Here is a 14,495-nt window from a genome sequence, read left to right as displayed (position 1 = left end):
TTTTATGTAATTTGGCTTTATGGTTGAAATAAGAAAAGATATTTTAAAAGAGAAAGATTTAGACTAAATAGTATATGTCCAGAAGATACCTGACCCAGAGGCTTCATAGGTCGTGAGACCATGTCCCATGAGGAATGGCCAAAGCAACAGGTGTGTCCAGGCTGGAGAAGAGGATACTAGGTGAGCTATGATGATTGCCAAGACTTTCATGGAAGAGAGACTTAGAGTTATTGACTAAGGTCCTATGGGGTGAAATTAAGAAGTGATAAATAGAATTATAGTAAAACAGTTTTTCATTTAGTAATAAAGAAGAAATTTCTAATAGCTGTCCTGAGATAAAATGTGATAATTCTGGAATGTGTTTGCTGTCGCTGAAATGGGCATTTGCTCAGGGTTTGGGGAAAAGATAAAAAACATTAGTCAGGAGATGGACTAAATGTTCTTAAAAGGCCTTTTTAACCCAGAAAGTTTGATTCTGTAAAATTATTAGGCTACTGTCTTTGAAGGAAAAAATAGCTATTGGTTCTTTCTTTTTTTTTTTTCTTTTCACAATTCTTTTCTTGAGCCATGAATAACTTAGAGAATTATACGTCTCATATAACTGTAGAATCTTAGTTATCTTTTTTTGCATCCCCTTTTCAAGATTGGCATTCTGGTTTAATTACTTGATTTGTTGACAGTAATTCAACTTAAGCACATAAATTTTTTAGCAAGAAATGAAGTGTTTCTTCTCTGTGTAGAGAGGAAAATTGTTTCTTGAAATCCAAATACGTACCTACCTCCTTCTTGAGCTCTTCTTTGCCTGAGAAAAAGGATAGGGGACATGATGAAATGGCAGCTTTCTCAGCTATGTTAGTCAAATATTCAGAGCATTTGTGAGTTCCTTTATATGCCTCTTATTTGAAGGTAGTTTTCAAATATGTCAGCTATATTCTAAGAACATATTATAAGACATTAGTAATTCGGTGATTATCAATGATTTTATATTATACATACTTCTGTTGCTCTTCATTCCATAGTAACATAGAATGGACTGATGCACAGTTAAATCATTGGAGACTTACATGACAATCAGTTTTATTTTAGCAGTGAACTATTTGTGCCATCACTTAACATTTGTATTTAAAATACAAAAAAAAAAAAACAATCCAACAGTACTTCCTGTGGTATCACTTGACATTTATGAACATCTAAAAATTTTTCCTGAGTTACTGATCCTTTTTTTGTAATATAGAATTCATTTTTTTTTAAGATAAAAGAACTTATAATTTCCATTTGCTGACTCCCTGGTGCGTATTAGCCAACCTATTGAAAACCTTGACAAAAACAAGCCCGATCTCATCTGATCTCGGAAGCTAAGCAGAGTCAGGCCTGGTTAGTACTTGGATGCGAGACCACCTAGGAAGACCAGGTGCTGTAGGCGTAAAAAATAAAAAATAAGAGATTGTAAGCTGACAAGGTCCTTGCAGTCCGTGAGGTCAACCAAGGGGTGCCACACCTAAATAAATGAATGAATGAATGAATAAATGTTAAAAAGAAAACCTTGACAAAATGTTATATTTTATGACTTTGTGCTATCCCCAAATTATGGATTATTATAGTTGCCTTATTTTCTCTTTATTTATAATATTGACATGTTTGTCTTGTGAATAAACGTTTTGTAAATTGTCAAATTTTTGCTGTTTCGTTTTTTCTGTAACTATTTTTGGTTAGAAAATAGACTGTGCTCTTAATATCATGTTATTTTTTATCATTAGCCATTTAAAAACACATTTACATATAAAGTTAATATGTTTATTGTAACCAATTCAGACAACAGAAATGTATTCAGTAAAAAACAAAGGTCTTACTCCACCTGCACTTCATTCCTTAGATGTTAATATATACACTTTTTGTTTTCTATGCTTATATAATATATATGTAATTGCATGACGTATATGTAATTAATTAATTCTGCATCTTATTTTTTACAGAACAGTATATCATGGACAGCTCTCCAGGTTTAGAAAAAATACATGTGCACATACACGTATATACACACACAGTCATAAATCTTCATATTCATTTCAAAGTCTATATTTTGTTCCATTCTATGGATCCTCCTTAAGTTTTGTAGGCTACCCTTCTGATGAACGTTTAAGTTGCTTCCTCTTTTTTGTTATTAGAAACAATACTACAGAGAAAATCTTTATATATTTTTATACCTTATGCATTCATACTAGTAATTCCTTAGTATAAATCACTACAAGTGGAATTACTGTGTAATTTGCATTTTAAATTTTGATAACTATTAATGCATCTTTCATAAACTTATAACTGTTACACTTCTATAGCAATAAATGAATAAGCCCAGTTCCCCACTTGATATTATTATGTTAAACTTGTAAATAGGAAAAATGTGAGCTCTCGTTGCTTTAATTTCACATTTCTTTAGTGCTTAAGAGTTGAGTATTGCATATGTATTTATTAGCTATTTTGTATTCTTTAAATTTCTTCTTTAAATTTAAATTGTTTTGCCTATTTTTATTCCAAGGGACTATTCTCTTTTAGAAAAAGAATTCTGGGTCTTATTCTAAGAGCCTGCATTTGAAAAACATTTTCCATTCTCTTACACAGAATATCTGGTGATAATGTCTACAGTTAATGTCTTCCAGTCATAAAGTAATTCCTCATGTAAGAGGTCAACCTATGAAAGAAATGTAGTAACATTGAAGTAAAACTGCTGGTGGCCATTTAAACTAAAGTAGTCCCCCGCTCCTGCTACCAACAAATATTAATTTTAATTAACTTTAATATTATTGTTTCCTTTTGTCTTTTTGGAAGTTATTTAACTCCTGTTATTCAGTTTCCTTATTTTTAAAATGAGATAACATTCTTGTCCTGCCAGTCTCACAGAGTTGTGAGGACTTAATGAGGTAATGAATGTGAAAATAATTAGAAATGAATCAAGCTAAATAATGGAAGGTGGTAAATCTATAAGTCATAGAATGATGGTAAAATGTGTCCATATAAGAACAATTCAAGTATTAACAATATCTTTTTAAGATAAGTTGTCAGTAAAGAACAACTTACATTGGTACAGCCTAACTCTAGAGTTCTCCGGGTGATGGTCTTTGTTTGCTTCTTTCTCCTTTTAGCCCTTCTCTTGGTTTCTTGCAGACCTTTTTCTGCCGATTCTTTTTTCTTCCTTAAAGGTAGTTCCTTCAGGACTGAATTGCACACTGTTTTTCATGGTTTGCATGATAATTTGTATTAATATGCTTATGTACATTTTCAGTTTTAAAACTGGCTTGCCGTCTCAAGAAATGTGCTTGTATATGTATGTATAATTTTTTTTAATGGATGTGTGTGTAGAAGAGTGAGTTCGAATGTCAAGGGAAAAAATTTGTATCATTTTTCCTATTGGTAAATATGTTAACTGCAGTCAGCTCTTGATTATCCACAGCTAAGACCGTGACTAGCCTACTTCCCAGGTCCTTCGACTCCTAATTTGCTCTTATTTATGTATTTCATCAATGGACGTTCAGTGAATGCTTACCATATGCCAACCCTGGTGCTGTTAAAGACACAAAATTACCTTAAGATGCACAGAGCATTTATTATTATTTGCCTGCAGAGAGCAGCTACATATCCTCCATGGTTCAGTCATATTTTGCTTTGTTTGGCCCTACTGCCAGTGATCTTTGGGGAGAGAAGCACAAGATTAGTTGACACTGTTAGTTGTGGGTTGCTTTCTTGAGACTTGGGAACTTATGAGCATTCACTGAAAGAGCATCAATGTGGATGATGTGCTGGACACCCTGTAGCAGGACATCAAAGGCAACATAGTTATAAGAGACAGAATGTTGGCTTTGAAATTAGGGGACTTGGAATTGAAGTCTACCTCTTCCACTACCAGCTGTGCAACTGGGCAAGTTATTTAAACTCTCTGCACAGCTTTTATCATCTCATAAGGTAGTTGTGAAGATTCAGTGAGACAAGAGAGGTAAAATGCTTAGTACAGTGTCTGTCACACAGAGAGTACTCGATCAAGATTACCTGTTATCTTTAACAGGTTAGCATTACTTCTCTTTGATGGATAATCAGGAAGTGACTGTAAGCTAAATCATGCACGATTCCTGTTTATGTTTGTTTAAGTTATATTCTTGGCAGCTTGCATTTTTATATTAATAAAGTTTTTCTGCATGTTTTTTGTCTGATGTCTGCTATCAGACACTGGCCAACAAAAAAGATGACAATCACTTAGTGGACCTTTGAAATGGACTCAAAGGATTGGTTTAGTAGAAAGGGGGCTGATACTAGTAGTTAATAAAATATTTAGCCTCTGCCACTAATCTAATATATAACTTTTGACAAGTTAATTCACCAATGTATGACTCAAATTTTTTATTTATAAATTCAGAGAATTAGATTGGATGATTTCTTCTAGCTCCAAAAATTTCTAAGGATAACTAAAAAGTTATAATTATAGTAGAATTACTTTATTAAAAATTTAATATTATATATTTGGATCTGGTTGATCTTATTTACATCCCTTGTTCCTCTATGACAAAGAATGTTCTGAACACTTAAAACTGAGATGCCATTAGCCAAAATCCAGTTAAAACCAAACTCTTATTTTCATCCTTCTCACTCCTCCTCTTGACTCCTTTGTAATTATTGTGAAATACATTTCTATCAAATACATGATTTGAAGCTATCATTATAATCACAGAGGAAGTTAAACGAATTAATGCTAATTATTGGAAAATCAGGAAGCAGGTACTTAGTTGACTAGTTACTTAAAAACAATTGATACAGAGTTATTTTCATGTTTGGATAAAGCAAATTTAAATATTTTTTAAAAATCTTTATTCATTATATCCTGAAATAGCATATAAACTTCAAAGGTCTTTTATGTGATCTCTTATGAAATGATCGTTTTGTATTTCATTCTTTATCATACTTTAGAATTGTGATAAAAATTCTCTGAATGTTGTGCTATTTGCTGTGGAGTTTTAAACAGTGTAATTATTAGTTATGATTAGAACTTGCCCCATACCATTGTTCCTTTATACTAACTTACTGACGCTATATGTTGCTTGATATCACATTGGGCCAATAGCTAAAACAGAAGACCTTGGAACTAACGCGAGCATGTCAGAAACAGTATGAGCTGGAACAGGAATTGGCCTTTTATAAAATTGATGCTAAATTTGAGCCACTAAATTATTATCCATCAGAGGTAAGTTATAGTAATTTTTTAGTAATCCAAAGTTAAAGCCAGCATAAATGGGGTAGGGGAGGGCAGGTGATGGAGATTTTCAAGGGATTTTTTCAATAACCACTCTCCACTTTCTTGTTATGAGGGCATCAGCAAAGTAAATGTCTTTTGATTGACTCTGTGAATTAATTGGTTCCATAAGTTAGAGCAGTATCCAAAAGAGGTAAAAAGCCCAGAAGGATCTTTACCCACAGCCATATCCATAACTCAAAGCAGCTTTCTAACTAACTCTCAGTTACCTCACTTAAATCTAAACTTTCAGAAAAAAGGCACTGCCTGCTTCAGTAACCATGGAATAGTCATCTCTCTACATTGTTTGTTGAATAATCACGGAGTTCAGTATTAGTCAATCATTATTTAGTTAATCAGATGCCATAAATGTTACTGCAACAGAGAAACCACTTCTAAGACCCAGTGATTCCAACCAATATCATATGTTACTTAGTTAGAAATGCAATTATTAAAATTTATTAGATTGAGGTTTTACTTATATATCAGCCAAGAAACCAAAATAAAGTACATAGATTTCTGATTTGAGAGATTAAGCAGTGATAAAAATCACATAACTGTAGGCAGTTCTTCAAGTAGTTAGTCAAAGCTCACTTTTCAGCGATGGGAGGAAGAATCCTTTGAGATCATTTTTTGCTCTAATTCTTTTTTGGTATATTAAGAATAAAGGAATGATATATATTTTTCAAATTCTATGAATGTAGAACTAATATTTAGGCAGTTCTGTAATATATCTTACACTAATAAAATGAATGTCACTTGACTGCTTAAATGTTATTTATTAAACCATAAATCTGTTAATTTATTTTGCTTTTAGTATGTTGAAATTGATAAAACCCCAGACGAAAGCCCTTACATTGGCAAATCCAGATACAAGAGAAATATGTTCACCAGAGAAAGTTATATCAATAAAGCCCAGCCAATAGAGATCAAGAAGATGGAGCCAGATGAAGGGGAGCAACTTAGAAATGAACACATGAACTTGAGAGTCCATACACCACTGGATGTGCAACTAGAAGACAAAGAAAAAAAAATAAGCGCAGGTTTAAAAGAGTTATTTTGAATTCTTTAAAAATATATAGGCAAATTTTATTTTATAATTCTTTTATTTAAACATACCGAAAGTATTTATTAAGTTGTTTACATGAAAAGTCTAAAATAAAAGTAGTGATTCATTGATCGGATTATTTTCTAATGATTCTTGTTATGGTAGGGAGTGGGGTTTCTGACAGTAATTTAATGGCAGCCTGTCCACTGGATACAAGAATGCTTAAATCTGTTCCTGTCAACAAGTCTTTCTCACCATTGAAGCTATACATTCAAAGGCATAATTAGTAAAAATTGAAGCAAGTAAAGTACCACTTTATTACTATGCATATAGCCAAAACCTAAAGCAGTGCTTTGGATAAGCTAGATCATTGCACTCTACTTAGGCCTGAACCTAAGGCTGGCCTTTGACTCTTCCCAACCTGTCCCACACTCCACCTCCTCAACTTTCTCTCCCACCCCCAAAACACATCTAATTCAAGGGATCTTACCACCTCTTGGCAAGTCACGAAGAGGAAGAAGTCAATCCACGAGGGCACTTAGTGACCCTGCCAGTGATAAACTTTGAATCCACTTACCCACTCAGCTGCATGGATATGGAAGAAAGAGAAAGCAGACCTGAATTCACGTATCCCACTAGTAATCATGGCCCATTGTGGGACTCTCACCAATCAGATTAGCAGCTTATTTTCCCCTGGTTGGTAACTAAATGGAAACCATGGAAGGCCAATAAAGATTGACTTGGAGAAGGGAGAAAGGAGACTGAGTTGTCCATTTCTACATATAATATATACAAGGCTCCGGAGGGGAAAAGCAAAAATAAATCAGATATTTGTGCAGACTAGCTTCAAGGGGCTCATTGTGTTATAGGAGGCGGGGAGGGAGGGAGGGAGAGAAAATGGAAATTTAAGATAGAAAATAATTTGAGATCACCTGTAGCTGAGAAAGACTTTTCAGTAATGAATTTCTTGAGTCCCACCATAAAAGCATTTACCTCTAACACAGGTTTTTTTTTTAATACCTTGAGTCTAATTATAATTTAATGATATGTAAGTGCATATTTACCAATAAAATCCTTATTCTCTCTAAAGAGTTCTTTAGTGTTGGAATTGTCAAATAAGGCCCCTTTATGTTAAGAATTTTACAAGTAAAAGTTCTGTAGCATATCATGAAACTATTCTAGAACTTAATAGAGAGGAAAATCATCATAAGAAATTACTTTTTTATTCTTGTGATATAGAATATAATTTATAATCTAGAACTTATTTGGGAGAAGATTATTGTGAAGAAAAATATCTGGTATAAATTTGAGAATTCAAGATTTTTCTTGTATGTCTGTGTGGTTTTAAATTTGCAGCACAAACTCGATTGTCAGAATTGCATGACGAAATAGAAAAGGCAGAACAACAAATTTTAAGAGCTACTGAAGAATTTAAACAATTGGAAGAAGCTATACAACTTAAAAAAGTATGTAAAAGCAAAGAAGCAATGCTAAGAGGAAATGCAACAACTAAAATGTTTTCTCCCTTCACGACCATGTAAAATAATGCCTAATTAATTACAGAATAATGGATTTCAGAGTCAAATATGGTTTTAGAATTTTCCAAATACATTTTCCTTCCATTCATGATGATACCCTATTTTACAAAGTGTGTAGAAATAAATTACTTATAATTTATGTTAAAAGATGTATTTGGTCTACTCTTATTATGAAAGCACCCACATTACCCAAAGAAGTTGCTTCCTGATAGATCTCTTCTAATTTAATTAAGCATTCCCCACCTTTAAGATCCTGGGACCTAGACTGAGAGCCAGAAGTCATCTGTACTATATCATGAACATTATCAAACATAAACAGCAGAAATGTAAATAATATAAAATACGGTATACAAAAAGATGGAAGTGATACACTCAGAAATTACCAAAGTGTGTCATGAAAAGTAAGCAGATCAAACCCATGATGTAATTACAAAGAGAAAATTCAAAAAGGAAGTATTTGATGTTTTTAAGTATATAAAAAGTTTTAGTTCGCAACTTTAAAAAAATCTGTATTTCAAAATTATGATAACTGCATTTGTACTGTAGTAGGTAGATCAAGAACGTGAAATCCAAATTGTAGATTCTTTTAAAGATAAACTATTGTTACTTTCAGATTCCGTATACCTAATATACTCAAGTTTATTGGAAGCTCACTATGTGGTAGTCACTGGCTGGGTCCTGAGTAATGAACAAAACAAGTATGAGTCCCTCGTGGACAGAAAATAGGCCATAAGCAAGTAAAAAAAGTTAAAAAAGAGATACATAGTTAAATAATGTAAGTGCTGTAGGAAAAAATAAAAAATTTGGAGAGGCAATAATTAAGCTATAATTTAGATTGTGGGGACCCACAGAGACTTCTCTGAGGAGGTGACATTTAGGCTGAGAGCCAAAGGATGAGAAGGAACCAGGGAGTTTATTCTAGGCAGAGGTGCCAGTGTGTGCAAAGACTTTGAAACTAAAGATTCCTCTGCAAAGTGAGGGAGAGTATAGTGGAAGATAGATTGAAGTTCGTGGCAGGCTTCATAGGCCATTTTAAGGGGTTTGAATTTTATTCTGAATATAATGGGAAACCTTTGAAGGACTTTAGGTAGTAAAATGGCTGATCCTATTTGTGTTCTTATAAGAGCACTATTGCTACTGCAAGCGAGTGAAATGAGGGGCAGAAAGAACGGAGCTGTGTACATCTGTTAGGTTATTGTTTAGTACAGGCAAGAGATGATATGCCTTGGAATTAGATGGTAGACATGGAGAGAAAGGCTGATGCTACGTAAAATTTGGCAGTAGAACTGATAGGACTTAAAGATGGATTGAAAGTGAGAAATGAGGTGGAGGGAGCTAGAAGGCTTTATAATAGCACTGGCCATGTAGATAGTCATGCAGTTAACATCATTTTGAAATACAGATTTTTAAATGTTGCAAATAACTAAAACTTTTTATATACTTAAAAACATCAAATACTTCCTTTTTAAATTTTCTCCCTATGTAATTACATCATGGGTTTGAGCTGCTTACTTTTTCATGACACATTGGTAATTTCCGAGTGTATCACTTCCATCTTTTTGTACATATGATTTTATATCATATATGTAAGTAATAAACAATTTTTAAATAAAAGCATACTTACAAAAATATGCTTGGAAAAAATAGGTATTTTAAATGAATAAAGTCTAAGTTTTTCATTACACTATTTACTTGACATGCTAATAACAAGGGTAAGTACTAGATAAAGTCAGCTACCATTAATACTGTGGTTATTATAATTTACAAGTTGCTTATATTAGAATGACAACTTCATTTCCCCATGCTATTATTAATTTTCATAAACTTATGAAATAAGATTTTCAACATATAAGCATAAAAGTATAAGATATGAATGGAGTGCCTAGATAACTTCATATTTTACTTGTAATAAAAAAAAACCGATAGAGCATAGAATACCTTTAAATTGTAAAAGTTGTTTTCATTAAATTTGTAAATCAGCGTTGCTGTCTTCTGTTAATCGTGTGTTGGGCTGTTGGGGGGTTAGATTTCAGAAGCAGAGAAAGACCTTCTTTTCAAGCAGTTGAGTGATAGAATACAACTTCTAAATAAATTGCGTCAAGAGGCTCTGGATCTAGAAATGCAAATGGAAAAGCAAAAGCAAGAAATTGCTGAAAAGCAGAAGGAGATCAAGGACCTGCAAACAGCCATAGATAGCCTGGATTCCAAAGACCCAAAACATGTAAGTAAATGAAAAGATTTTGGCTTGTTTAGAATCTAGTTTTATCTAGACATAATAATAATGTCTTATCATTTTTAGCCAGAATTTTTTCTGAAAATTTTTTTAGTTTAATGCACAAATTTGTGTATGCATTAATTATATATGTGTGTGTATATAATATGTGTATGGTGTGTGTGTATATATATATATATATGATTATATGTGTATTATATATAAAATATAGGTGTGTGTGTTTAAAACATAACCACCTAGGGCTTGAAGGAAGTTGCTTTCAGTAAAATGAGGGATGCATAGTATACTTATCTTTTTTCAGTAGTTGAGTTTCATTATATTTCAAATCAAGAGAAATCTGCTTCAAGGCTCTCATCAAACCTCTTATCCTTTTACTCTCTTTGCCTTATTTTCTTCTTTCTTAAGAGCCAGGTGGTGAGATAGGAGAGCTGAAGTCCCTCCTCTACTTCTTTAATCCTTTATGCAAATATTCCACTAAAACTCTGTGTTGTTCCATATTGTTTTGTTTTGTCCTTAAAAAGGAAACATTTCTCTAGAGTATGTCTTCCTAAAATGTGGCCAGAGATGGTCAGATGGCAGGATGATGGAGTTAGGTTCTTGTCTTTCTGTCTGTACCCTGAGAAGCCTTACTAATGGCTTATATTTTAGCCAATATTTGTAATATAGAAGTAAATATGTTTTCTGCATATTTTACTGGTATACTTTGAATAATATTATTTTTAAAGAACTTTACGATCTCTGGATCAAGAGAAATCATAGAATTTAACATAGTAAGGGCATGTACTATAATTGCTTTAAGTACTTGACAAGTTTTTAATTATTCCTTTAAACATTTTAGCAAAATATCATAGATAATTTTTACAGGCCAGCTTATTTTGACAAAGGGTGACCTTATCATTATAGGCTAAGGTCTTTTCTAAAACAAAAGCCAGAGTATTAAAATTGAAACCAAAAGTATTATTTTTAAGTATTTTTGGTACATGAAAAATTAGGGATTTTAAATAATATGTGTAATATGGTCAATAATATCTTACTTTACTGCATTTATTTGTTCAAAAGTCTGCCATGCCATGTGAGGCCCCTGAGGACAGAACCTGTATGCCCAGGGGCCAGCCCTATGTTTATGAATGCTTACATAAAGGAAGATAGGAAGGAACCAGTCTATAGGCACTACCCAAAGCTCCTTTACTGCACCTTGCAGTTCTGTGATTTGTGAATAATTAGAACTGAGATTGTGTGTTTGCTTTCTCCAAACTACTGTGATATACTGGGCAGACAGGGAGTCTAATGCTTACTGTATTACTGTAAAGAATTACATATTGGAAGGAGTTAGATGAAAAGTAAGAAGTGCATCCAAGTTTTGAAGGTAGCCAAAATAAATCTGTGTCAGTGGGGATGAACATACAAACCAGATTTAAGGTTCCTTTTTGGTATTGTTAAAACTACTAAGGTTAATTCTTAAGATTACAGTGTTAGATTGAGCACCAGAGATGTCTCTTTTTAATCTGTTCTCCCAGAAGGAGCATCTCTTTCTAATTTGCACAAAGTCCCATTATTGGCTAATGTTAGGAACTTCATTTTAGGCTACAAATATGAATATTTTAGCAAAAGGGAAAAAATCAAGAGTGGGATCCCTGCATATTTTTTTACAGGTATACAGATAGACTTTTATTCAGTTAACTTTTATTTATCTTAATTAGATGAAGTATCTTTCTGAATAGCAAATAAAATTTAAAAGTAAAAACTTGAGAGATTAGAAAACAGTATATGACTCGGATATGATGAAAAACAAATATATTAAGTGCCAACAATGTCTTGCATTGTGATGAGTTTTTTGCATATACTGGTGAGGAACTTTATCACAGCATCTATATGACATTGGTGACTTTATCACAGCATCTATAATTTGCAGAACATCAGAATGTGATTTAGAAAGATTATATCATTTAGATATCCCATATTCACCCTCTTAAGGAGAGGTAGAGCCCATACTTTATGCTGCTACAATGACGCGGTCCCCACAAAGGAATTAAAGGTCTAAAGAGATTAATTATTTTTAAAATTAGCTCAGAGCTAAGTGTAAGTCAGGTTTTTAACAAACATAAGCATTTAGTTAGTTTCCAAAAAAGGTATTATTTAAAAATCACACCTCATTTTAGTTATAAAAAATGTTCATAGTTAGAAGTACATATATCACAAGAGCAAATAATAAAGATTTATATCACTCTTCCCTATATGGCAATGCCTTCTGAAAGCAAAAGGTAACTCTCTGTAGGGAATTAGCCTGCAGCAATCTGTTGCAAAGGGTGTGCGTGATTGGCTCTCGGGAGCTTCCTGTGTTGTGGGGCTTGCAGAGGCTGCCCATGATTGGACCGGCTGGGCTGCCGCTCACTCTCTGCCAGGAATGTGGTTTGAAAGCTGGGAAGTTACAGAGACTTGGAGGCGCTTACGAAAATGTGGCTGTCAGAGAGGGAAGTGCACAGAAATTTGAAGACATTAGAAAGCGGTCCGCCCACAATTTCCCTGTTCTCAACGGCTCGATTTTAACCGGACAAATTCTAAGTTAAGGTAGGATCATTTTCTCTCTCTCTGCACAAAGGACATAAAAGGAGGAGGAGTCAGATGTAAGTTCCTGTTTTTACAATAACTCTTTTGTGAGCTCCACAGTACTGAAAATCGAAGAATCAATCTACTTTTGCTTCCATGCATTTAACGCAAATCATGGGCATATTAAACCAATTTTTTGTCCTGCACATAAATAGATCTCAGTGGAATTTTTAATGGTAAATTTTAAAGATTTATTGATAGAGATATGAATGCAAGAGTTTTTGAAAATTCTTAAGCCACAAAATCCTAAATTTACTTAGAATTTAAGCTGTTACCTGCAGTTACTTTTCCAGAAAGCTTTCAACAGATATTTTGGGAGTGTAGGAGAAGAGTTTTGAAAATCCCATCAAGTGTTACCAGTAGTAAATTTAAAAACTTGGGATCTAGCTGCCATTCATTTGTTCTTCAGAAATGAAGAGACTTTTCTTCGTTGTCTTTGGCTGCAGACTTCTAAATTGGGAAATGTTCTTTTATAATCAAATAGGTCTTAGCCTTGAAAGCCTTGTTGTTCAGATATAGTTCTTTCTCCTGATAACTTCCTCTTGACTTATTGTTCTGTTCCTCTGATCTTGTTGGGGTGGTGGGGTGGGGGCAGATTAGAGCCTTGAGGGTGTGAGTGAGAGGGCTAAAATTCTCTGGGGAATTATTTCGTTTCCAAATGAACAGTCTCTCCACATGACCTAGCAAGTCATGTGATGGATCTGAGATTGAGTTTTCTCACGTGTAAAAGGAAGGGTTAGACTAGATTGCAGTTTTTACCCCCTAGCACGCCTGAGAAATACAGTCCTGAAATTTCAGTGACCAGTAGCTCCTTAAAGCAGTTACTGTCAGTGTGTGAGAGGGTGTGTGGGTGTGTGAAAGCTGTTTTCTCTCAGGGGCATATGCAGTAGTAGAGTGTGCCTCCTTAGGGCCCTCCATCCTGAGAATCACTGGACTAAATGGTCTTTGAGGTCCCTCTCAGCTTCCAGTTTATTGCACCTAAAAGCAAAATGTTTCTTTGTATAAGGAATTGAAAATCAATATGAACTTCAAGTAAGTTTTCATTTCATGTCTCTATTATCCCTTAACAAACCTTTTTTCAAAGTACATATAATGTGTTGTTTTATTAAAAAGATATCACTTGTCTGTTATAAAAAATTTTTAAATATTAAAAAAACTCATAAATAAAGAAAAAAATCTGTAATCCTTCTACCCAGATATAATCCTTGCTAACATTTGGAATATAGTCTTTTTCTTTATGTATATGTGATCAATAAACTCTTGGAAACCCCTATAAAAAGACATTTTAATGCAATTCAAAGAACTCTGAACTTGGTGACATTACCTACTAGCTGTGCCCTTGGAAAAATCACTTCACCTCTTTTATCCTCAATTTGCTCATCTGTGAAATGGAGATGGTTCCCAAATCGAATTACAATGAGATTTAAATGAAAACTACTCATATGAAAATAACACAGAGCCTGACACAAAATAGATACAAATTGTTACATTTTATTTTCCATGCTTCCTTTAGAAATGTTAAGGATTAATATTTTTAAAAGTTTTTTTCTTTTCTCAATTCAGTGCCATATGAAGGCTCAGAAAAGAGGTAAAGAACAACAGCTTGACATTATGAATAAACAGTACATACAACTTGAAAGCCGTTTGGACGAGATACTTTCTAGAATTGCTCAAGAAACTGAAGAGATTAAGGACCTTGAACAACAGCTTACTGAAGGTGAGAATTTAAGTTGATTTAAGGTAAATCAGTATCAGTATTAATAAAAGACAGATGACACCCAGACAGGCATTAATCTG

The 14,495-nt window shown here is 33.5% G+C and overlaps 1 protein-coding gene across 5 annotated transcripts in view; it reads left to right on the top strand.

The window, feature by feature from the left end:
* CNTRL (centriolin) overlaps positions 1–14,495 on the top strand; it is a 73,752-nt gene that overhangs the window by 18,765 nt on the left and 40,492 nt on the right. For all 5 annotated transcript variants that reach the window (XR_003047863.1, XM_025050461.1, XM_006917073.3 and 2 more), the window contains exons 8-12: positions 5,105–5,224; positions 6,090–6,315; positions 7,677–7,786; positions 9,885–10,079; positions 14,262–14,415. Coding sequence is in view for 4 of the 5 variants with exons in the window: in XM_025050461.1 (XP_024906229.1) it covers positions 5,105–5,224; positions 6,090–6,315; positions 7,677–7,786; positions 9,885–10,079; positions 14,262–14,415 (805 nt within the window). In the remaining variant the exon portion in view is untranslated. The remainder of the gene's footprint in view (positions 1–5,104; positions 5,225–6,089; positions 6,316–7,676; positions 7,787–9,884; positions 10,080–14,261; positions 14,416–14,495) is intronic.

The sequence above is a fragment of the Pteropus alecto genome, unplaced genomic scaffold (assembly GCF_000325575.1).
Source record: "Pteropus alecto unplaced genomic scaffold, ASM32557v1 scaffold226, whole genome shotgun sequence".
NCBI lineage: Eukaryota > Metazoa > Chordata > Mammalia > Chiroptera > Pteropodidae > Pteropus > Pteropus alecto.
Note: the sequence above shows the minus strand (reverse complement) of the source record. Positions and strands in the feature narration are given on the sequence as shown.